The sequence below is a fragment of the Durio zibethinus genome, chromosome 13 (genome assembly GCF_047325235.1).
Source record: "Durio zibethinus cultivar Kanyao isolate XHJ-2024 chromosome 13, ASM4732523v1, whole genome shotgun sequence".
Taxonomy (NCBI): Eukaryota; Viridiplantae; Streptophyta; class Magnoliopsida; order Malvales; family Malvaceae; genus Durio; species Durio zibethinus.
In genome coordinates this window covers 24,593,954-24,620,366 of record NC_143174.1, presented here as the reverse complement: position 1 = coordinate 24,620,366, position 26,413 = coordinate 24,593,954, and the positions used below count along the sequence as shown (strand labels likewise).

General features: G+C 35.5%; 1 protein-coding gene across 4 annotated transcripts; it reads right to left on the bottom strand.

The window, feature by feature from the left end:
* Positions 1 to 254: 254 nt before the first annotated feature.
* On the bottom strand, positions 255 to 26,336 carry LOC111302613 (uncharacterized). 4 transcript variants are annotated; one of them, XM_089742200.1, is made up of 10 exons: positions 26,257 to 26,336; positions 5,462 to 5,533; positions 4,947 to 5,018; positions 4,763 to 4,834; positions 3,661 to 3,732; positions 3,479 to 3,550; positions 2,658 to 2,801; positions 1,809 to 1,880; positions 1,173 to 1,319; positions 255 to 703 (listed from the first exon to the last, which is right to left on the bottom strand). In XM_089742200.1, exons 2-10 carry the CDS (start codon positions 5,514 to 5,516, stop codon positions 519 to 521), a joined length of 891 nt encoding a protein of 296 aa, XP_089598326.1. In that variant the 5' UTR covers positions 5,517 to 5,533; positions 26,257 to 26,336; the 3' UTR covers positions 255 to 518. The 4 variants fall into 4 exon arrangements, with proteins under 4 accessions (XP_089598326.1, XP_089598325.1, XP_089598328.1 ...); XM_089742199.1 differs by lacking the exon at positions 26,257 to 26,336 and adding an exon at positions 5,960 to 6,035; XM_089742202.1 differs by lacking the exons at positions 2,658 to 2,801; positions 26,257 to 26,336 and adding an exon at positions 5,960 to 6,031.
* Between the last annotated feature and the right edge of the window lie 77 nt (positions 26,337 to 26,413).

Below are 26,413 nucleotides of genomic sequence, written 5' to 3'. Positions count from 1 at the left end.
ATAGATTTTTGCACTGGATTGAGGAACATAGACTCTCTCGTTGTACTATATGTTATTGAGGATTGAGGATTTTTTGTCAGCTTTTGCTTCCATTTCATCAAACATTCAAACATGTAATTCTGCTTACATGCTTGTGATTGAGACCATACCCTGAAACAAGTTACTCAGATTGAGTGTAACTCACAGTCAAACCTCTTCCCCTCTGGTTTTTGCCTTCTGTTTTGAATCTCCAGATGAAAACTTGGAAGACAATGTGCAGAAAATAGTTAATTAACATAAAATTTATATGTAAAAAATTTGTTTGTTTTTGAAACAAGAAAAGAGGTAATGTCAAATTCAGCAGCCAAACATATTTACAATCACCTGTCATTGACTGTCCATATAATTAGCACAATTACCCTGACCCCATTTGTAAGGCGGCCTTTCACGTTTTAACATATATTTATTGAATTGTTGAGAGAGCTATCTCCAGGTGATAGCAGCTATTTACAGCATATGTTACAGTTGCCCCAGCAATATTATTCTGGTCGAAAGCTGACAAGATTGGGAAGGGCAGTTGACTGGAGCTTCTTAATTTCAGAGGCAGTTACCTTGCAGGATTCCAAAGATAGCGACCATAAATTCTTTAGAGGCTTTAAATACAGCAAACCATCATTAGTTATGTAAGAATTTGAAACATTTAACGACACCAATGTGGTCAGGCCTGCATTTACACCAGAAAATGAAAATCCATGATTAGAAGATCTCATTGACTTCATCAGAGCACAGACAGATGGAAGCCATGGACTAGAATACTTTCACATTCAGAAGCCATTATTAGAAGGCCCCAAATAAGCTCTCAATTCACCAGTTTTACTGACTGCCCGTTCATCTTTGCGTGTTTAGACATTTCCTGGACCAACTAATCATACATGACCAAGTTACTAGACAGTAGCAAAAGTACTGCAAATCACTGGTCCTGCAGCAGAATGCCAAGCGGGACAATTGCCAGATGAGATAATCTGACACTAGAGATACAAGTAGCTGTCTTATATATGTCTCTGTATCATTTTCTATACAAGCATAGCAAGGTTTGTTCTATTCAAGAATTGCACTAACAATGGCCAAAAAAGGAGAAAAAAAAGAAGCTAAATAAACACCATAAAACCATGAGGAATAAAAGCAAAACTTACCAGAAATCAGTTCCAAGGATTTGTTTGTCAGGTTGCAGTTTTGTGAAAGGTTCAATAGCGTTAAAGAGGTAAGATCTTTGATATTTTTCACCCCAGCATCAGTTAAACCACCTCCACATATTTCAAGGGATTGGAGGTTCTTGAAGCCTGTTTAGCATGAAAACAAGTAGGTGCAAGAACATTTAACACAAAATTAGAACATGTAAAACAAAATTCTTGAGAAAAGTTTACAATGAAGATGAGATTATGCCGAACTCAATATTAGGCCTATTGATGAAGACCATAACAACCTTTTAATAAACGTGATTCTAAAAGTTCTCATGAGCCTACTGATTATCCTACCATTGGAGATATAAATACACCTCAATAAATCAACTAAAGGGACCTTATATTTCTCAAAGTTACTCCTGAACTTCCTCAAGTATGTATGTCCAAACTATCCAGTCTTCAAGGCAAAGAGCAAACCAAAACAATCAAGTTTTTCAAACAAACAAAAAGAAAACATCAAAGGTTAAAAGCTATAATAAAACTTGAATATGACAAAATGATAGATTCAAGTTTTTCAAACAAGAAAAATGGTCCATTGAGCAACTTGCAATTTTAATTACTTAAGCAATGTCAATATTTTTGACATACATCGCAAATAATTTGTTCCAGTGTCCGAAATCCTAGCCCCAAAAAGATCCAGATGCATCAGTCCAGTCAAACCTGCATCAGCAAAATCAGAAATGTGATGACTTCATACATCCTTAAAACATTACACAATGAAGAAAAATAGAGAAGTGTGAATAAAATATTGACAATAGAGCAGCAATTTGGTGCCCACTTAGACTTAGCTTTTGGAAAATGAATTATGTCACTACAGACATCTTGGTGCAGCAATAATTGATATAAGATTCTTAAAACGGATGAATACACTAGACCTGAATGGTGAATAACACCATGAAACAGGTTTCAATATACAGCTATACACCAATAGCCACGGATGAAAAGAAGGTAAGAAATTTGCCATCTTAACACAAGAAATGAATGATCCAGTCCATGGATTTTTAAGTTATTATTTATTTACTTTCATGTAATGTCAATAATGAATCAGAGTTCTCTGATCTGTTCAAAAATTATTTATTTGCTTTCAAAGATTTCTCCATCTAGAGACACAATGTTTTTATATAAGGAAACATTCATAGCTGAAAGCTCAGCAAAATTTATGACTCCAAACCTGGCTATCCTGTAACAATCTAAGGCAAGGAAAAAGGGGTCGACAACCTACATTTCACAGTGGTCACCTTGTAAAACACAAAAATCAAGGGAAAATATAGCTCCAAATTTCTTCACTCCACAAAGACAGCAAAGAGACTTCAACCAAAAGATACAACCATAAGATTTCAAAAAGCCATAAATAGGATCAAAGGCACACCAGAATGTCTCCAACTTAGATGCACAAAGTTAGAAGAATGGTACAAAGAAATAAGTGAAAGTACTAACTTCTCAGAGCCAACAGCCCAGCATCTGTAATTTGGGGAGCATCCAGATTAAGTGACTTAAGAGCAGTCAATCCAGACAACTTTTGTAAACTACTATCAGTCACTAAACTGAATGATAAATTCAAGGTCTCCAGATGTGTCAATCCTAATATAACAGAACCAAGTCAGCATCATGCATTTAACATTATAATGCACTGAAAATTTCAGAACAAATTGAAACCAAGAACATATAATTTAATAAAGAACCATGTGTGCAAAGGGCAAGGATCATAATAGATGGTTTATAACACCACAACCCTAATCTTAAAGATTTGTTGCTTTGCCTTGTTAGGTCATTGATGAAGCAAACACTATAACAATATGATTGCCGTGAATTCTGTAATACATTCTATTCATTAATATATATTCAGCCGACATCCAGTGTCAATGTGTAAGGCATAAATAAAATTTCAGAAACAAATGAAAAAAAGTATATATGGAAGAACTGAAAGTATCAAATGTTTCTCTTTTCTCCAACACATCATCATATACAGAAGGAAACAGAAATGGAGCAATAAGTCAAAGAAATCCAGGTAAAATAACCATTTCAAATGTATATAACAACTGAATTAAGAGAACTTGTTAACTCAATAAAAAAGATGATTCCTCAAAGAAAAGCAACTTAACAAAATCTGTGAACAATTTTATAGGTAAGAGCGGGGCTAACTGGAAGATAGGTTTCTAAAAGTATCACTGAAATTGTGTCATGCTTATAGCTAATATCAAGGGTTCAAAACTGGTCATATCACACACAAGCAAGATGATAAGAGATAGATTACTAACCAGAGAGGTATCGGAGCCCACTGCTTCCAACTTCAGTATCAGACAACTCTAGACTTTTGAGGAGTGAAAGGCCTGAAGAGCAAATCACAAGATAAACTAGGTCATGAAAATGTTTAAAGCAAACAGAGATCCTCCCAACATAACAGTTTAACTAGCAGCAAAATGAAACATGATATAGAAACCTATCAAATTAGCAAGGCCTTCATCACCAATTTTACATGAATCTAAATTCAGGCTCTCCAACTTTGTTAATCCTGCAAAGAAAGATATACCATACCAAACAAACTTATCACCATTTTCAAATAAACAAGAGACCGGAATCAAATGTAAAATAAACCAAAGTATCAATGGTCTCATTTATTCAAATTCTTATCAACAATAAACTGCAAACAAGCATGAGTACATAAGGGCAAGCATAAAAAAATATGGAATCAGAATGAAAATTGTCCACTCTTTGGACCAAAGGTTCTTTATTTCACAGTAGAACCGCAAGAAAAATTATTAGGACGAGTATCTTTTTTGATAGTCAACCAATCACATACAGAAAATGAACCAGAAATCAGTTATCATAGCATTATCAGACTTTTTAAACCTTCAGTGATGCATTGAAACCACTATCTGTAAGTGAAGGTCGCCTCAGACAATCTTTGTGTCAAAATTATTAACTATCATCTTGTGTTCTCAAGTGAACAGCATAATATTTGTCAAAATTGAAAGCATGAGGTTGCAAATATCATTATTATGGTTAGATCATAACTTTTTTCTGAATAAAGTCTGAAATGTAGGCCTATCTGTGCACCAATTAGAAGAAATGAGGCTTTGGATTTGGGGGTGACCAAAGCTTCTAGAGGTAGACCACGAAAAACATGGATGCAAGTAATAAGAGATGATATTAGACTTAAGGAAGTAGATGAAAAGGCTGTTTTTTATAGAAATGAGTGGTGCAAGAAAATTCAAAACTATGACGTAACATGATTCCTTTTTTTTGGCCTTTCATACAACCGACTTCAAAGTTGTGGGATATAAGGCTTAGTTTTTTGTTGTTGTTGTTGTAGGTCTGAATACAAATCAATAGCCACTAACTTTAACAATAGTAAGGTCTTACAATTGTCATGATTTATGGAAAGCAACGGTGCAATTCACTGAGCTAACCTAGTAAAATTCATTAACTTGCACTGCCGTCTAGAAGTTGTTCAATGCAAAGAAAGAATGCAAATGGTCCACTCCCAGTAAAAGTTAAACTAACGGACCACAATGCAGTAACAAAAGGGAAAGAGAGAGAACCTTTTAGGTGCGCTAAACATGCATCTGTTATATTGTCAAATGGCAGGTTCAATACCTTCAAATTCTTAAGTCCTGCAAATGAGTGGTAAATACTGTAAATATTACTAACTATACTTAGCCATGCAATCGTTCTATGTGATTATTCAATACAACAAAGGGCTAAAAAATATCAACTACAACTCACCAGAAAACTTGTCACATCCATCATCAGTTAGGCCACATCTTCCAAGATTTAAGTATGCCAAAGCAACAAGAGCTGCAGATAGAATAAATAATTTCTTTAATGAACTGAACATGATATATGTTCTCTGGTATCTAATTGAATAAACTATTCCAATCCCAATCCCTGCTTCATAGGCAGGAAAAAATTACAAGATAATTGCATAACATATGAAAATTGTTATACTTCCAGGAAATTCAGTAATAGCTCAATGTATTCACTTTACCAAACTCCATGAACTTGTTAACAATTCATTGTTTGTTGCAATATGGTATAGTTGATCTTCTACTGCATGATAATGGTAGAGAGTTTATCCTCGTCCACATAATCTCCAAACTATAAGACATTACATCGGTAACCAATTTGCCACACAAACCACACATGGTTACGTTTGAAGGTACAACCAATTTCAATGTATAGCAGCAAGTAATTGTACAATTATAGGTATCACTGAAAAGGCTACTAATAAGAAAATGTACCTGAGATGGAATCCAAGCATGCAGCGGTAAGTTTACATCCTTCCAGATCCAACATGATAAGCTTGCGCAAACCTGCCATGGACAATAATATTAACACATAACATAGGTTAAAGTTGTTAAATTCTTGAGGTCAACTGGTCTTATTAAGAGGATAGATTATTAGTTCTAATAAGTACGTAACTGACACAACAGCAAAGAAGATTAAGATTTCATTACTAGGAGACGATGAAGATGATGACATAAAAGGGAAAAACTCTGTCATTTAAGGTGTTTAGCTGTGACTTCTGGCTTTGTTTGGAGCAGTAATAACCTTATGTTTGGGTGAAAAGACTTAAAAGGTTTTAGAATCTATTTATTGTTTTAGTTTCTCAGCCTATCTCCATGCTTCTGCCTATCCAAAAACTTTTCACTATAACGTTTTCTGTTTCTTCTGAATGTATATAACTAAAGTTAAATGACCGCCTATATCTGTTTCAAACAGGTTTGGAAGAACTATACCTGTCAGGTGTCATCCTCTGGGATTTGTTCAACGCGTGGACGGCTGACCCCTCAATTTTACACTCAGATGTCAGCTGCAGTGAATGTCAGTTATGGTTTGTATCGCTATGGTCCATTCCTGGTTAATTTGCAAGACTGCACTTTTGTGCGTGATACATTCACAGATATCAGTCATGATTATTGTCCTGGTCTGTGGCGCTATAGTCAATGGATCTACATTGGATTAGTAATTGTATCTGCTGCTGTGATGCTGTCATTGATCTTCTGGGTAATCTATGCAAGAGAGAGAAGGCACCGTGTTTATACTAAACGGTACGATGCTAGATCGGAAGGCCTATACAAGGGTGGATAGGACACCAAGTCCAATTAGCAGGTTGTTAATTTGCTTGTATATTTTGAGTAACATAGCTGAATTTTGTACATTATGTTTGTTATCCCTAGGCTTGAATCTTTGTGCAATGCAGTCTATAGCAATGCACAAGGAATGACTTTCTTTTCCATGAACCTTGACCATTTTCTCTAAGTGTAATGCATCTCTCTCATGAAGAACAGAAAATTCTTTTGTTTTGTTAATGTCAAGCTTCACCGACGGGCTATAAACCACTGGTTCATGGCATGCATGAAAATTTTAATTTAGGTTCTTTTGCTTGATATTTTTGTTCATTTTTTTTCAAAAAATAAATAACCAAAACATCAAATTAAATGGAACTTAGCTCTTCAGCTGTTAAGCAATAAGGATTGAGGTTGCTTTGAACTGAGTGGCTAGGCTCAGTGTTAAGGCCCAAAGAGACCCAGAGTTTAGTTCATTCCTATGGTGCAAAAACACAGGCTATCTTATCTGAAAGAGTGATGGGACTTCATCTTTCGGCTTTAAGAGTTTGTCCCATTTTTCAGGTGCCTAGGAGGAGCATCTTGCCCCGTAGCATCTGCCACTGTCGGATTCATGTTGGTTGGAGAGGAAAACTTGCTTGTAACATTTCAATTCAAGAATATGCTTGTAACTCTTGTTGCAAGTTGATTTTGTATATAAATATGTGAAAGATTTCCTAATACAAAAGTTATTATCATATTTCAACTAATGACAACACAACAAGAAACATCACCATTTGACCATTTCATGTATTCATTACAATCCCTTTCTCGCAATTATTTTTGTATAAAAAAATTAATTAAATTAGCTACACCTAGATTTTCATAGGTTGACCTAAATAAGCAAGTTTATAAGGTAAAATTAATTAGGGGGTAAAATTAAGTTAGATCCTGTCAAAAAAAAAAAAAGTGGCAGTCGGCAAGTAACTTTATGATATACTTATCTAATGGACTACAGATAGATTGTATGCTTGCCTTCAATCAACATCAGTAAGAGAAAGTTTGGTCAACTGCCATATCACTTTCTATACACACAACCCACCGTGTAACTCTTTCAGTGAAAATAAACGTTGGTTCTTTTACAAGCTAATCCATGAGGAAAATATTATAGGAGGTGACAATTTTTTTTCCTAATATTATTTCTAAAAAATATAAAAACTAATAGTGTTTCAAAATTAATAAATTTTATTGATAAATTTGACTCGCATCTCTTTTGGTTTTAACTTTTCTCACATAATAACCCAACCATGTAACTCTTTGAGTTTTGGATCATGATGATCATAAACAAGCACAATGCAAACTTAAAAAAAATAAAAAAGAAGAAGAAGAAGAAGAAGAAGAAGAAAGAGCAGAATTCAGACTTTTCTTCCTCTCCTTATGGGTTTGGGATTGTCAAGGATTCTGGTGTTCTGATATGGGTTTTTTTTATATGCATGTAGGTTGTTTTATCAATGGCAGAAGACATCATAAATTAAACCCATATCACCAAATCTTCTGAAATCATCCCTCCATCCCATGAAAGTGTTTTTGTGACATTCAACATATTCCTTTGTAAAATTGTACCAAAATCAAAATTGTCTGGAAAGTTGGTAACAGGTCTTTATCAGTGTGATCAGGGTCCCTCCATTTGTGGATTTGAATATGACAAGTGTACAACGTGTCAGGTTTTATAAAGGGGACGATGATCAATGTTATGCTGTTTGTTCTTGCTAGGTTGCTAATTTCATACAAGCTGTATGTCTCTTGCCCCCACACAACCGACCTCAAAGATAAGCAAACAATCCAAGTTTAACTCAAATTTGATACTCTTTCTGAAATTAACAATTTAATCCATCTTTGAAATTAGATATTGAGCATGACAGATAAGCAATAAAAAACGATTCAATGAGATGTTTTATATTCTTTCAAAATATAAAAGCAGTGTCTTGTATAAGAGTAAGAACCTTGACCTTCACTCTATCTATGAGGCCATAACCCTTTTTTCTTGTAGAGGTTATGCATAGAGTATTGGTTTCTATATGCGTTTTACAAGGGTTTTCAGTTTGATTTTATCTGAAGATTTCAAGCCATTTCAGGGCTTCAAAAATATAAATGAAATATTAAATTGGAATTCATCAGTTTGAAAGGGCATGAATGAAACTGTAAGAAAGGAAGCCGTAACCGGCCTTTGTTAGGGTTCAAGCTCAAATGTCCATGGCACTGGACCACCATAGCAATTTTAGCTTTAGGACCTTTTTTTTGCCAATTTTAGTTGTCATTTTAATAGTTGGAAATTGGAATAAAAATGTCTCTCTTTCATTGTCATGCATGTATCTAGCAGTGACCATTGAATAGAGCCAATAGAACTTGGTTATTTTCAATTGGTTCCATACATTGAAAGGAAAATTAAATTATTCGTCGATGTAACGACTGGTCTGCCCCTTCAAATTTACATAAAAAACGAAATGGTCTGAATTGATATTGCACTTAACCAATTGTCGACTGTTCTTATTACCCAAAACACTATATAAGATCATGCCATTAACTAAAAACTATGAAAGCAAAGGTTACCAAGGTAATTTAAACAGGTTTTTTCAAAGCAATAAAACCCCAATTGTAGACATCAATTTGTCCAGAAGTAATAATACAAAATACGTATAAAATACGAAATACAATAAAAAATACGAACTATAAAAAATATATATATGACATACAAAAAAAAAATAAAACAGAACAAAAAAAATCAAGGATGGCAGTGGTGCCATCCCCGGCACCACTGCCACCGTCCGTGCCATCAGACCCACCCGACCCTACATGCCACCACCCGTGATCGCCAGACCCTACCTTCCGTTGACGAAACTGTTGGATATAGCCAAAACTAATAAAAGAGGCATGGGGCTCTGTTTACATCCCGTGATCGAGCCCCATGCCCTTCCCCACAAACGCACATGGCCGGAGCTCTATAAATAGAGCTCCTGGCGAAGCAAAAAAAAGGGAGGAAGAAAAAAGAAGGAAAGGGATGCTGCCAAAAAAAAAAGAAAAAAAAACACAAAAAAAAACATACACAGTCCTCCCCGTGGGGAGGAACCCAGCGCCTCAAGCTTCCTGCACGAAAAAAAAACAGTTAGTTTCAAAAAAAAAGGAGTCAGAATATACAAAAAAAAAAAATTTTACCGAAACTTCGCTAGCAGATCTAGGAATTTTGAGACTCCTTTTGGTGAAAAGGAGGCCAGATCTGCGCTCAGGGGGGCCGAGAAGAGTTTGTGGGAGAATTTTGGGATTTTTCGAACACCGTAGATGGCGGCCGGAGCTCACCGTCGGCAAGAACTACGGCGACCGTCACGACGGACGGCCACCGGCCCCAGGTCGGCTGAGAAGAGAGAAACCAAGAAAAAAAAGAGGTTTTTTTGCTGAGAAACGAAAGAAATGAATAAAAAAAAAATTTTTCTGACTTTTATATAAACCGTCAGAACCAAAACGACGTCGTTTCATTAAAGGCCCAAACGACGTCGTTTAGACCAAGGAGGATCCGCGAGTCAACCCGCGACCCGACCCTGGGTCCGCGCACCCGACCCGACGACCCGCTTCTCTATCAGCCCCTGACCCGTCCATCTGAACCGGACCAGACCGCCCAGACCGAACCGGACCGCTCTTGAACCGTTTCCAGACCGATCCGTACTGCCGAACCGAACCGACCGTTGACCGGCCCGGTTCAGGTAAAAAATTTTATTTTTTTTAAATTTTTCTTATTTTTTTATATTATTTTATTAATATTTATGCATATTAAAATAATTATATTTGTTAGATTAAATGATGAAATTGTGGTTAATTTTATGTGTAATTGTGTTAATTTTTAAAATAAACTTTAAAAACAATAATATAAAAATAAGTTTAATAATAATAATAAACTAACAAAATGTAGGAAAATGAAATTTTTATTCGACGATGAGATTCAAACGTATTCCGAGTAGTGATGCCTATGAAATCTCTAGGTGAGAAGATTTTTTGTAAAATATTATCAGTGTATTGAAATATTTATAAAAAATCTTCAATATAATAAAATTTTCATTTTTCTTTAAATAAAAATTTTTTTATAATAAATAAAAATTGATTAATATATTAAAATATATGTAATACAAATAGGAAGGAAAGAAATTTAATCCAATGATGAGATTCTAAAAGTATTTCGAGTAGAGATGCTTTAAGAAATCTCTAGGTGAGAAGATTTTCTGTAAAATATTACCAGCGTATTGGAATATTTATAGAAAATCTTCAATATAATTAAATTCTTTTTTCTTCAAAATTTTAATTTTAATTAAAAATTTAATAAAACAATTAATAAAATTTTAACAAAAGAGAATAAAGAGGTGTGCATCAACATGTTATTATTTGCATTGCATACATGACATAATTTTTTACGAAAAGTAAATTTAGACCTCCGAGGATGAGATTCTAAGGTATTCCGAGAAGCGATACCTAAGAAATCTTTAGGTGAGAAAAAGTTCTTCTAATGTTACCAACGTACTGGAACATTTTAAGAATTATTTCAATAAAAAGGTTTTAATTTATTTTTCTCGAGAATAATTTTTTTTAACATGACATTTTCTTACGAAAAATAAATTCGAGCCCCCAAAGATGAGATTCTAAAAGTATTCCGAGTAGAGATGCTTTAAGAAATCTCTAGGTGAGAAAGAATTCTTTTAATGTTACCAACGTACTGGAACATTTTAAGAATTATTTCAATAAAAAGGTTTTGATTTATTTTTCTCGAGAATATTTTTTTTCTTAACGAATAAAAAATCAAGAAAATTATTTTTTGAATATTGAAAATAAGACTATTTTTATCAAAATCAAAGGATAACACGTTGTTAATTGGTACCGTTTTTTAACGGGCGTTGTGGGGGTGCTAATCCTTCCCCAAGCGTAACCGACTCCCGAACCCAGACTGTTTTGCAGACCGTAAAATTATCTTTTTAATAAATTTTAATTAATTTTAAGATTTCATTAAAAGGATATGTTTTAATAGGTGACCAATCGCACCTAGCCAAAAAAGATTGGTGGCGACTCCGTTATTTTTATTTCGTTTTTAAATTCGTCGGGCGGACGCAAAACCGTTACGACAGCTTGGCGACTCCACTGGGGACGCCTTTTGTTTTTGAGAGTCAGGCTAAAATTAACTACTTGTTATCCTTAAATTTTGATTTAAAACAGTCTTAATTAATTTTTAAAATTTTTATTTTTCATTTTTAGTAAAAAAAAAAAAAAACAAAAACAAAAAAACAAATCAAAAATAAAAAATAAAAAGCAAAAAAATTCACACATATTTCTTTTACTATGCCTCTTATGTTTTATTGCATATATTGCTCTTAATAAATTAGGATATATTTGCACATAATGGCACGATGCATCTCATACATGAGCTCTATACCCGGGCTCTGTCTTTTATAGGAGGAAGTAAAGTACCTATTGCTCTCGTGAGGTGATAACCTCCGTAATGGCAAGCGAAATACTTCCACTCGAATTGAACCCTTTCCATTCGTAGCCTGTAATGGGTGAGGATCGGGGTGCCTTACTAGTCCAACATGGATGACAGTGAGGAACAATTTGGGAACCTTTAGACTTTGTTAATCCAAACCCAGCATATAATAAGCCTAGGAAACCAGCCTTATGTAGAGCCTCGTCCACCTTTTTGTAGAAAATACTCAAGAATAAAAGTTGTGTATAATACGAAACAAAACAAAACAAAAAAAAAAATCTCAAAAACACTAAAAAATAAAAAATGTTTTTTCGAACCACACTAACTCAATTTTGTTTCATTTTCTTTTTTTACATTAATCATATCATACAGTTTTGCATCGAGATATTTGCTCTAGGACATTTCTCCCAAGAAGTTTTCATGGATCCCATAGAACTACAGATTTGCTCATCTTCAGTCAGTGTACCATGTGAGTCGTATAATGAAGTGCATGTTTGGTCGAAAGAAGCTCAACAAAAGAATGGAGATTGTTTGCCTATCAGTTATGTGTCTGAGTTACCTGAAAAAGTGTATTTAGATCTCACACAGAACGATTTAAAAGAGTTAGCTGCTGTCTGAGGTCAGTTAAGTGAGGAAAGAAAAGAAAGCTTTTGCAAAAAGTATGGGCAGATTGCATCTCTCATTTCAGTAGTGATCAATGAACAGCTGGTCAAAGCAGCTATACAATTTTGGGATCCATCCTATAGATGCTTCACTTTTAATCAGGAAGATTTGGTGCCAACTATTGAGGAGTATTCAATTTTACTCGGGATAGAACTATAATGTCCAGATAAAGTATTTACCCAAAAGCCAAAATTAGATTATCGTAAAAAGTTAGCCAAGCTTATGGGGGTTAAAGTAAAAACCATTGATTCCTTTGCGAAGTCTAAAGGTGAACATCTCGGCATTCATTGGGACTTTCTTCGAAACTTCATTCAGGAGCATTTGGATGATGATCAAGGTATGGATGTGTTTGCTCTAGCATTGTATGGCATGGTAATCTTTTCGAAGACTTTGGGTTACATTGAGATAACCGTGGTAGACTTTTTTGAGCAAATTAAAACCCAAGCAATTAATCCCGCTCCAGCAGTCCTAGCCGAAACCATCAGGTCATTGAATTTCTGTCGACGAAATGGGAAAGGATGATTCATAGGATGTGCATCTCTATTATACGTATGGATCAGAAGTCATTTCAAATGTGGGAAAAGTGCATTTTCAAAATCATATCTTTGAAATAAAGTACCACTCGAAGAGTTTTGTAAAAGCCAATGGCCGACATTAAAGACTAAGGAAGAATGGATTCTTTTCTTGCGAAGGCTTACTGGGGATGAAATCGAATGGATGGCGCCTTGGATGCCTCGTGTGCCCTTATTGTATCGTGGAGGAAATGAGCTATGGATTTCGTTATTAGGGCTATGGGGCGTTGTAAGTTACGCTCCATTGATGGTACTTAGGCAATTTGGTGTAAAACAGTTTGTTCCTGCTACTCATAGCCTGGTCCAAGTATAATTCATTTATGGGGATTCGAATCCATCAAGAACCTCGAAACAGTTGATTCAAACATGGAAGAGAACACAAAGAATGAGGTTAGGGCCTCTCATCGATAAAATCACTTCTGATTACCATATTTGAAAAGCAAGATGACCTAGAGATGTAGTACTCCCTCCTGATGATAGCTCATATCAATTGGTTAATCTTTCTGAAGAAGTGCAATTATCAGAAGTTGAGCTTGTCAAAAAAGAATTAGAAGCTAAAAAAAAAAAAAAATAAGAAGGGAAAATTTAAGACTTCACGAGAAGGTAGGACAATTGAAATATGAAGCGGAGATACAAGGGAATAAATTAGAAAAAGTCATAAAAGAGCGGGATCTGGCTAATAGTGATTTGAAAGATCTACACCAGGAAAATAAGAGGCTACGAGTTCAATTCAAAACTGAAAAAGTTACCAAGTCTTACCTTAGTCGACAATGAGAAATGGATGAGCTCCGAGAGGGAATAAACTAATGAAAGGGCAAAGCTCAAGAAAAGCAAGATGAGACCACCAGAATTTCTCAAGAATGTCAGAATTGGAAGGGATTATACTCTACAACTTCAGCAAGATTGGTGGAATGCCAAAATGAAAAGGAAAGGTTGAAAGTCATGCTTGCAAAAGAGAGAAGAAAGCATTTCGAAGTACTGAATGAAAAAGAATCACTTCACCAGGTGATCTAAGGGTTAGAGATACAACTACAAGACCACAAGAGCTATATTTCAGTAATGATAGATGAGTGGCATAGAAAAAAAAAAGATTGAATCTTTACATGTGATTCAGAAAGGGATGCCCACATGAGATGGAAGGCAGAAAGCTTAGGGAGGCAACAGTACATAGAGCACTTGACTAATCAAGTTTGCAAGGCAGTGAAGAAAGCATGGGAGATGGTTGAAAAGGTAGAAGCATTAAAAAGAGAAGTCAATCCCATAGGAGAATATGGACAGCGCCTAGTGAACTTTTTAGATGAGGCGAAAGACCATTATGAGCAAGTTAAACGCTTTTATAGATATAACTCTAGGATGGTAAATCTTATGTAATAAAAGTTATGTGGGATCAATAAAAATTTTTTAATATTAAAATTCGTCCAAAAGCAAATATCTCTCACTTGCATTCATGCATCATAAACATCATTTTTCATAAAATGAGTAAAAAAAAATAAAATTTTCAACACATAGCATTTTAATTTTTTTTCTTTCTTTTTTTTTTTCAAAATAAAAACTTTGTGGTAATAAAGGTTCAAGAATAGCCTGCCCACTAAAAATTTCGGCTCAATCTACTCGTCATTCATACAATACCAGGATACAGACAAGAATCATGGAGCAAGAACAGGCCAGCCGATTTGAAAGAATTGAGAAAGCTCAAGAAGAACTAAGAGGGGATCTTAGCACAATAATGGATATGCTCAAGAAACTTGACAAGGGAAAAGCAGTGGAAGAAAATCCTAGTCTTCAAGAGCAATCGCCAGATATGGTAGATCCTGTCTATCCTCCAGGGTTTGAGCCACGACTGAACCAACCTTCACAAGGAACTAGAGTACCAATTCCTACTCCCGGTGGATATCCTAATCTTTATCCAAGAATGACGTCCACACTTGCTCCAAGACAATTTCAAAATTTTGTTAATCCCATTATGATGGAAAAACCACCTGAGCCAATTTTAGTTCTTGGTTTGGATGATCCCAAGGAAAGAGAAAAGCTAAGGATGCAGACACTTGAAAAAGTAAAAGATACTAGTGCCCGAAAGAAGATGAAGTTATTGGAAGAAAGGCTTAGGGCTGTAGAGGGAATAAATTTTTATGGCTCCACAGATGCGGCTGACCTTTGTTTAGTTCCAGATGTGGTAATTCCACCTAAATTCAAGGTCCCTGAATTTGAAAAATATGATGGCACAAAATGCCCAATGACCCACATCACCATGTATTGTCGAAAGATGGCAGCATATGCTCAAGATGAGAAGTTGTTAATGCATATATTTCAAGATAGTCTTACGGGTTCTACAGCTAGATGGTATGTTCAATTAGATAGGGCTCGTATTCATTTTTGGCAAGAGCTTACAAAGGCATTTCTTACACAATATCGACATGTCACAGATATGGTTCTAGATCATCTATCTCTTCAAAGTATGGAAAAAAAAGTAACTGAAAACTTCAAGGAGTATGCACAAAGATGGAGAGATGTGGCTGCACAAGTTCAACCACCTCTCACTGAGAAAGAAACAACTGTTTTATTTATGAACACTTTGAAAGCACCGTATTATGAGAGATTGATAGGCAATGCAACCAAAAACTTTATAGATATGGTGATATCCGGTGAGATCATTAAAAATGTCATAAAAAATGGTAAGCTCGATGTAGGAGGGACAAGTGGAGCAAGAAAAAGTGGAGCTCTCAAAAAGAAAGAGAATGAAGCCCAAGTAGTAAACTATGTAGGGCAACAGTTCAGAGGTTTCACACCTTACTCTGTACCAGTCTACCAAACCCATTACCCTTCTGTAAACCATGTTACATCCACCCCCCATTCATATCAACCATACCAGTCATTACCACAACCAGCTTATTTACCCCGTTTTCAGCCATCCTTTCAGACACCCACTTATTCCTATAATCGTCTTGTTGTACCTATAAGACCAGACTGGAGACCTAATAGTGGTCCAAGAGCCCCAAGAAATACCCAAGAAAAAATTATTTTTGATCTCATTCCCATGACATATACAGATTTGTATCCTCGACTTGTTGAGAAACATTTCCTTGCTCCTGTTATCATTGAACCTATGAAACCTCTGTTTCCTAAATGGTATGACCCCAATGCACATTGTGATTATCATTATGGAATCCAGGTCATTTCACTGAGAACTGTACTATTTTGAAGCGTAAAGTACAATGGTTAATCAATGAAGGAGTATTAAATTTTGATACCAGCCAATAAGGGACTCCAAATGTCAATAGAAACCCTCTACCAAATCATACCAGACCATCAATAAATGCTTTGGTTGATGGACAAACAAGCTATGTGAAAAGAAGAATAGAGGAGGTCAAAACTTCTATGGCTAAGGTGTTCGAAGTATTGGTCAAAACTGACATGTTAAAGCCAATAAAACCTCAAAATTGCTTTGAAATAATAAACTCAACTGAAAGCTGTAATTATCACAGAGGTGTTCTTGGGCATTCTATCAAAAATTGTCATCAATTTCGTCAAGAGGTGCAAAAATTGATGAATGAGGGTCAAATAGAGTTTTACCAAGAAACAGAAGAGTTGGTGAAAGCTGAAGTGTCTACCATTGATTCAAAGAATAAGTTTGTACGTAGACCGGTAACTATCTATTATGATGAAAAACCAACATCGAAGATAGAAAAGCCTGTCTCCCGACCAGTGGTGATAATTAAAGTTTCTGGCCCTTTTTCATATCAGAATGATAAAGCAGTACCTTAAAAGTATGATTATGATGTCATAGTCAACCCCGATACTGTCAACATAACGGGTGTAGGAGGTATAACTCGAAGTGGTAGGTGCTATACCCCAAAGGCTTTAGAAAAAGCTAGAAAGGAAAAAGCCAAAGTAGGAGAAGAAAATGAAAGTCAGAGTGGTCTTGATACAACCCCAGAAAAGGAATGTCAGAAACCAGTATCTGAGGGTGAAGTAGGTAAATTTTTGAAGTTAATAAAACATAACGAGTATAGCGTGATAGAACAGCTTAACAAGATGCCAGCTAGAATTTCGTTATTGTCATTATTGCTCAGTTCAGAGTCACACCATAATGCTTTGTTGAAGGTGCTAAATCAAGCATATGTGTCTCACAATGCTTCTGTTGAATATGTGGAACAGCTTGTTGGTAATCTGATGATTTCAAACTATATCTCTTTTAATGATGAAGAGATTCCCCCTGAAGGTAGAGGAAGTACCAAGGCTCTTCACATTACTGTGAAATGTAAAAGTCATATAATGGCTAAGATTTTGATTGATAATGGCTCATCCATCAATGTTATGCCTGTGACTACTCTGGCAAAACTCCCTGTTGATGGATCCTATATGAAACCTAGTCATATGATAGTGAGAGCCTTTGATGGAACCAGAAGAGAGGTGCTAGGAGATATAAAAGTGCCATTGCAGATTGGCCCATGCACTTTCAACGTGAAATTTCAAGTTATGGACATCTCTCCTTCATACAGTTATTTATTGGGTAGACCATAGATCCATATGGCAGGTGCTATCCCATCCTCATTACATCAGAAAGTTAAATTCATTGTTGAAGGGAAGCTAATATGTGTGGTAGGAGAAGAAGATTTATTGGTAACTCAATCGATAAATACTCCTTATGTGGAATCGGCAGATGAAGCTCTAGAATGCTCTTATAGGTCCTTCGAGATTACCAATGCAACATATATAGCTGAAGGATCTAAATTGTATTCGTCACACTTATCTACGACGACTAAAATGGTAGTCAAACAGCTTACCAAGATAGGATGGTGACCTGAAGTCGGACTTGGGAAGAACTTGCAAAGAATCACAGAGCCATCGGTCATATATGAAAAGAGAGACAGATTTGGCTTAGGATATAAGCCAACAAGAGGGGACAGAACAAGAATGGTGAATGAGAAAAGAGATAAGGGGATAGCTAATCTTAAGGGATGTGAGCCGGAGTCAGAGCCCACAGTCATTCCATACCTCTATGATTCTTTTCACTCGGGAGGATACATTTATCCAGATTTACCGAGAGCCCCAAATATAGGATTCGTGAAAAAATTTTCAAAACTGGCCATTCAAATGGTGGATGATGGAGAAAAGAAGAGTCGAAGCGAAGAACTATTCGTGTACCTTTGTCCTTCAGATTTTGAACTGGATAATTGGAAAGTTACAGAGCTGCCTGTTGTTTTTAAAACTTTAGAAAAGTAATGTACTATGAACTTTAAATCTCTAATTACTTTCTATGAGTATTAAGAGATCTTTTATAGTGTGTTTGTCGTTTTAATAAAAGACTTAGAAGATGCATCCGCATTTTTTCTATTATTTTTATCTTCATTTTACTTTCCATTCTTTTTCTTCCATCATTTTTTTTGCCATTCCATTTTTGTGTGCCAATATTCTCTTCATCTTACCCTTTGCAGGGTCTCAAACAATGAACACAAAGATAATCATGACAATAATCTCAGAATTAATTTCGAAAACTTAATTCATGTTGACGAACTTGATAATGAGGAAGATTTAGATAACTATACACTGCCTCCTGATTTGTTAAAATTAATAGAACATGAAGATAAGCCAATTGAATCCCATCAAAAAATTACTGAATCAGTAAATTTGAGAGATGGTGAGAACAAAAGAGAGGTCAAAGTTGGTACATCTCTTTTGTCAGCTGAAAGACAGAAGCTAGAAGAATTACTTCAAGAATATGTAGATGTGTTCGCGTGGACTTACTAGGATATGCCAGGACTCAGCACTGATATTGTAGAGCACAAGTTACGTTTAAAACCAGGATGTAAGCCAATGCAGCAAAAGCTAAGGTGCATGAAACCAGAGATGCTGCTGAAAATTAAAGAGAAAGTGAAAAAACAATTCGATGTTGGATTTTTAGAAGTGGCAAAATATCCTGAATGGGTAGCCAACATAGTGTCGGTTCTTAAGAAAGATGGAAAAGTGAGAATGTGTATCGATTATCGAGATTTGAATAGGGCAAGCCCTAAGGATAACTTTCCTTTACCTCACATCTATACTCTAGTGGATAATACTGCTAGGCATTTCATATTTTCCTTTATGGATGGTTTCTCAGGCTATAATCAGATCAAGATAGCTCGAAATGATATGGAGAAAACTATATTTGTGACCATGTGAGGGACATTCTGTTACAAAATCATGCCTTTTGGGTTGAAAAATGCTGGTGCCACTTATCAAAGAGCAATGGTGACTCTCTTCCATGACATGATGCATAAAAAAATAGAGGTATATGTGGATGATATGATTGCAAAATCTCATGAAGGAGAAGATCATATAGTCAATCTCAAAAAGCTGTTTGACAGGTTGAAAAGATTCCAGCTGAAGTTGAATCCTACTAAATGTACATTTGGGGTCAAGTCAAGAAAACTATTGGGCTTTGTGGTCAGCGAAAGAAGAATCGAAGTAGATCCAGATAAAATACAAGCTATCCAAAACTTATCTCTTCCTCGTACCCCAAAAGAAGTGCGAGGTTTCCTTGAGAGACTGAACTATATTGCTCGTTTCATCTCTCAACTCACCTATAAGTGCGATCCTATTTTCAAGCTTCTCAGAAAATATGATCCAGGAGAATGGAATGATGAATGCCAAGAAGCTTTTGATAAGATCAAAGAATACTTGTCAAATCCACCTGTGTTGGTGCCTCCAATCCCGAAAAAACCTTTGATCTTGTACTTAACAGTGCATGAAAATTTCATGGGATGTGTGCTGGGGCAAAGAGATAAAACTGACAGGAAAGAACAAGTAATATACTACTTGAGCAAAAAATTTACTGATTATGAGTCCAAGTATTCACCATTAGAGAAGATATGTTGTGCATTAGCCTGGACAACTCGAAGGCTTAGACAATATATGCTTTATCACACTACTTGGCTCATAGCAAAGCTAGATCCTATTAAGTATATCTTCGAAAAGCCCTCATTGACAGGAAGAATAGCGCGATGGCAAGTTATGCTTTCAGAATATGATATCATTTATGTGACTCAAAAAGCTATAAAAAGAAGTGCTATAGCCGAGTTCCTTGCTGATCGCGCTATTGAAAATTATGAACCAATGAACCTGAAGTTCCCTGATGAAGATATGATGGCTATTGAAAAAAATAAACCTGTTGAAAATTCTTGGAGGATGTATTTTGATGGAGCTGCTAATGCTTTGGGTCATGGTATTGGGGCAATTTTAATATCTCTTGATGGGCACTATTATCCCATTACAGCCAGGTTAAATTTTAATTACACAAATAATATGACTGAATATGAGGCCTGTGTTATGGGTCTACAAGCAGCAATTGAAAAGAAGATCAAAGTATTAGATGTGTTTGGAGATTCAGCTCTAGTCATCTATCAGTTACGAGGAGAATGGAAAACCAAAGATTTTAAATTGGTACAGTACCATAAGTACATCTCTTAATTAGTTAAACAATTTGAAGAAGTTCAATTTGAGCATCTACCTAGAGAGGAAAACCAAATTGCTGATGCACTGGCTACTCTAGCTGCAATGATCAAAATAGATGCAAATACTGAAATTCAACCCATCAAGCTGGATGTGAAAGATGAACCAGCGCATTGTTCAGGTGTTGAAGAAGAAGTTGATGGAAAACCATGGTATCATGACATCATACAATACATTAAAAGCCAGTAATACCCAGAACATGTAACAAAAAATGATAAGAGAACCATCAGAAGGTTGGCTATGAGTTTCTTTCTTGACGGAGAAGTTCTCTATAAAAGAGGTCGAGATCAAGTACTCTTAAGATGTGTGAATGCAGCTGAAGCGAAGAAGATTATTGAAGAGATACATGATGAAATTTGTGGGTCACATGCAAATGGTCATATGATGGCTAGATAAATTATGAGGGCTGGATACTATTGGTTGACAATGGAGAGTGACTGTATTGGTTATGCCAAAAAATGTCATAAATATCAGATTTATGCTGACAAGATTCATGCTCCGCCATCAACATTACATGTTCTAGCTCCTTCCTGGCCATTCTCTATGTGAGGCATGGATGTCATTAGTCTCATCACTCCAAAAGCTTCGAATGGGCATAGATTCATTTTTGTAATGATTGATTACTTCACCAAATGGGTAGAAGCTGCATCATATGCTAGCATGACCCGATCTGTGATATGTAAGTTCATAAAAAGAGATAATATACAGATATGGGCTTTCAGAGATAATTATTTTTGATAATGCCAAAAACTTGAACAACAAAATGATGAATGAAGTATGCACTCAGTTCAAGATCCGCCATCGTAATTCGACACCATATTATCTGAAAATGAATGGGACAGTGGAGGCTGCGAATAAAAATATCAAAAGAATCCTGGAGAAAATAACTGAAAATTATAAAGATTGGCATGAGAAGTTGTCTTTTACCTTGCATGCTTATAAAACGTCAATCAGAATATCTACTTGGGCCACACCGTTCTCTTTGGTATATGGAATGGAAGTTGTGCTATCGATCGAAGTGGAAATTCCCTCACTTAGAGTCCTGATGGAGGCAAAGTTAGAGGAAGCAGAATGGGTTCGAAATCGTTACGAGCAGTTAAACCTCATTGAAGAGAAAAGATTGTCAGCACTTTGTCATGGTCAATTATATCAAAAGAGGATGATGATAGCACATGACAAGAAAATTCATCCCCGTTGCTTTAGAGAAGGAGACTTAGTGCTAAAAAGAATCCTTCCAAATCAACATGATAATCGGGAGAAATGGACACCAAATTGGGAAGGCCCGTATGTGGTAAAAAATGCCTTTTCTAGTGGGGCATTAATTTTGGCAGAAATAGACGGAGGTGATTTGCCTATCCCAGTAAATTTAGATGTTGTGAAGAAATATTTTGCTTAAAAAAAAAGAAAAAAGTAAAAAAAAAATGATGACTTATCTAAGCTGAAAACCTGAAAAGGCGGCTTGGATGTAAAGCAGAAGCATCATCAGAAGAAGATCTAATAATGCAGGGGTAAGTGTAGTTTGACGAACTCTGAATGATCAAAGAAGTCATCTGATTTAATTTTAGAGAAAGAATCTGAGAATATTTTATCCATGATTATCTTGTGATCATTATTTGAGTACCTTTATTTCAACTCAAACACTTTGACATGCACTTATTATCAGCCATATCTTTCCTTTGAAAATAATACCTATCCTTTCCTTTATCCTTATCTGATGTTTTTTCATCGTACAAGTGAATAAGAGAAATGTGTGGTTGCATTTTATTTGTCTTGGACTTAAAATGATGAAAAGAAAAACAAACATGAAATATCTTGGCATTACTTTTTAAAAAAGTTGACAAGGGCAAATGAAAAAGGATGAGAAAAGTATGATAGGACATTGATGTTACAGACTTTTGAAGAAAATAAATATTGTGGTCAGATGTTGAGAACAGATTGGCCATATGAGAATTCTGATAAAATAAGCCAAAAGTGAGAGATTTCGAGAACCTTTTTACTACAATGAATGATTTTGATTGCATTACATGCATTGTATTATGAGCACTTAGTACATGCATCCATGATAAGTTGTAACAAAGATAGAAATTTTCCATTTCTTAATGAAAAACAAGATTTTGGTAAAGACAATGATCAAACAAAAGAATTCAAAAGAGGAAATTTACTTGTTCAAAAATGAGAACTCAAATTCAAAAAAGAAGAGAGATTTTAAAGTTGTTGAGCCTCTGTTGAGAGGGGCTTTTTCAGATGAGAATTTTAAAATTGTTGAGCCTCTGTTAAGAGGAGCTTTTTCAGATGAAATTTTAAGTTGTGGAGCCTTTGTTGAGAGGAGCTTTTTCAAATGAAATTTTAAAGTTGTGGAGCCTCTGTTGAGAGGAGCTTTTCAAGAAAAAATTTTAAAGTTGTTGAGCCTCTGCTGAGAGGAGCTTTTTCAAGATGAGAATTTTAAAGTTGTGGAGCCTTTGTTGAGAGGAGCTTTTTCAAATGAGATTTTAAAGTTGTGGAGCCTCTGTTGAGAGGAGCTTTTTCAAGAAGAAATTTTAAAGTTGTTGAGCCTCTGTTGAGAGGAGCTTTTTTAAGAAGAAATTTTAAAGTTGTTGAGCCTCTGCTGAGAGGAGCTTTTTCAAATGAGATTTTAAAGTTGTGGAGCCTCTGTTGAGAGGAGCTTTTTCAAGAAAAAATTTTAAAGTTGTTAAGCCTCTGCTGAGAGGAGCTTTTTCAAATGAGATTTTAAAGTTGTTGAGCCTCTGTTGAGAGGAGCCCTTTTCAGATGAGATTTTAAAGTTGTTGAGCCTTTGCTGAGAGGAGCTTTTTCAAATGAGATTTTAAAGTTGTTGAGCTTCTGCTGAGAGGAGCCTTTTCTAAGATTTTTAAAGTTGTCGAGCCTCAAGTGAGAGGAGCATTTTCGATAAAAAAAATCATTTGGATTCTAGACAAAATTGTTGTCTTTGTCTTTGCCCTATTACTGCTTACCAGCAATGTGCAAAGAGGGGCAACTGTAGACATCAATTTGTCCAGAAGTAATAATACAAAATACGTATAAAATATGAAATACAATAAAAAATACGAACTATAAAAAAAAATATATGAAATACAAAAAAAAAATAAAACAGAACAAAAAAAATCAAGGATGGCAGTGGTGCCATCCCCGGCACACTACCACCGTCCGTGCCATCAGACCCACCCGACCCTACATGCCACCACCCGTGATCGCCAGACCCTACCTTCCGTTGACGAAACTGTCGGATATAGCCAAAACTAATAAAAGAGGCATGGGGCTCTGTTTACATCCCGTGATCGAGCCCCATGCCCTTCCTCCCCAAACGCACATGGTCGGAGCTCTATAAATAGAGCTCCTAGCGAAGGAAAAAAAAAGAAAAGGAAAAGAGACGCTGCCAAAAAAAAAGAAGAAAAAAAAACACAAAAAATATACACAGTCCTCCCCGTAGGGAGGAACCCAGCGCCGAGCTTCCTGCACGAAAAAAAAAAAGAGTTAGTTTCAAAAAAAAAAGTCAGAATATACAAAAAAAAATCTCACCGAAACTTTCAGAGTATATCTAGGAAAGTGCAGACTCCTCTTGGTGAAAAGGAGGTCAGATCTACACTCAGGGGGTCGAAAGGAGTTTGTGAGAGATTTTTAGAATTTTTCGACACCGTAGACGGCGGCAGGAGCTCACCGCCGGCAAGAACTACGGCGACCGTCACGACGGACGGCCACCGGCCCCAGGTTGGCTGAGAAGAGAGAAACCAAGAAAAAAAAGAGGTTTTTTTGCTGAGAAACGAAAGAAATGAATAAAAAAGAAATTTTCTGACTTTTATATAAACCGTCAGAACCAAAACGACGTCGTTTCATTAAAGGCCCAAAACGACGTTGTTTAGACCAAGGAGGATCCGCGCGTCAACCCGCGACCCGACCCTGGGTCCGCGCACCCGACCCGACGACCCGCTTCTCTATCAGCCCCTGACCCGTCCATCTGAACCGGACCAGACCGCCAAGACCGAACCGGACCGCGCTTGAACTGTTGCCAGACCGATCCGAACCGCCGAACCGAACCACCCGTTGACCGGACCGTTGACCGGCCCGGTTCAGGTAAAAAATTTTATTTTTTTAAATTTTTTTAAATTTTTTATATTATTTTATTAATATTTATGCATATTAAAATAATTATATTTGTTAAATTAAATGATGAAATTGTGGTTAATTTTATGTGTAATTGTGTTAATTTTTAAAATAAACTTTAAAAATAATAATATAAAAATAAGTTTAATAATAATAATAAACTAACAAAATGTAGGAAAATGAAATTTTTATTCGACGATGAGATTCAAAGGTATTCTGAGTAGTGATGCCTATGAAATCTCTAGGTGAGAAGATTTTTTGTAAAATATTACCAGTGTATTGGAATATTTATAGAAAATCTTCAATATAATAAAATTTTCATTTTTCTTTAAATAAAAATTTTTTTATAATAAATAAAAATTGATTAATATATTAAAATATATGTAATACAAATAGGAAGGAAAGAAATTTAATCCAATGATGAGATTCTAAAAGTATTTCGAGTAGAGATGCTTTAAGAAATCTCTAGGTGAGAAGATTTTCTGTAAAATATTACCAGCGTATTGGAATATTTATAGAAAATCTTCAATATAATTAAATTCTTTTTTCTTCAAAATTTTAATTTTAATTAAAAAGTTAATAAAACAATTAATAAAATTTTAACAAAAGAGAATAAAGAGGTGTGTATCAACATGTTATTATTTGCATTGCATACATGACATAATTTTTTACGAAAAGTAAATTTAGACCTCCGAGGATGAGATTCTAAGGTATTCCGAGAAGCGATACCTAAGAAATCTTTAGGTGAGAAAAAGTTCTTCTAATGTTACCAACGTACTGGAACATTTTAAGAATTATTTCAATAAAAAAGTTTTAATTTATTTATCTCGAGAATAATTTTTTTTAACATGACATTTTCTTACGAAAAATAAATTCGAGCCCCCAAAGATGAGATTCTAAAAGTATTCCGAGTAGAGATGCTTTAAAAAATCTCTAGGTGAGAAAGAGTTCTTTTAATGTTACCAACGTACTGAACATTTTAAGAATTATTTCAATAAAAAAGTTTTGATTTATTTTTCTCGAGAATATTTTTTTTCTTAATGAATAAAAAATCAAGAAAATTATTTTTTGAATATTGAAAATAAGACTATTTTTATCAAAATCAAAGGATAACACGTTGTTAATTGGTACCGTTTTTTAACGGGCGTTGTGGGGGTGCTAATCCTTCCCCAAGCGTAACCGACTCCCGAACCCAGACTATTTCGCAGACCGTAAAATTATCTTTTTAATAAATTTTAATTAATTTTAAGATTTCATTAAAAGGATATGTTTTAATAGATGACCAATCGCACCTAATCAAAAAGGATTGGTGGTTACTCCGTTATTTTTATTTCGTTTTTAAATTCGTCGGACGGACGCAAAACCGTTACGACACCAATTTTCGCCAACTTGCCATTAGTTTGCCACACAAACAAGAGAAATTATCGCCATCTAGACCCCCACTTTCCGCTTGATCAAAGCCTTTTTGAACCATCCCAATTTCTCACGGCCTCAAAAAATGCATCATCAAAGTCCAAGTCACAAACCCCCACATGCCTATGTTCCCCAACCACACATCCAGGATCCTTCAGGTGCAGCATGCACAGGAATTTCAACAAGCCACCCGGTTGGACAAGGGTGGTTCGTGTCTCACCAAGTCACTCGGAATTATCTGTGGTTACCAAAGCAAATTCCATCAAGACCTTTCTGCTTCAAATCATCAAGCCATCGAGCCATGACATGCAAAGGAGAAGGAATTTCCAGCCTAAGCCTTCCAGGTTCTGTTTATTGAATGGCAACAGAAACAGGCT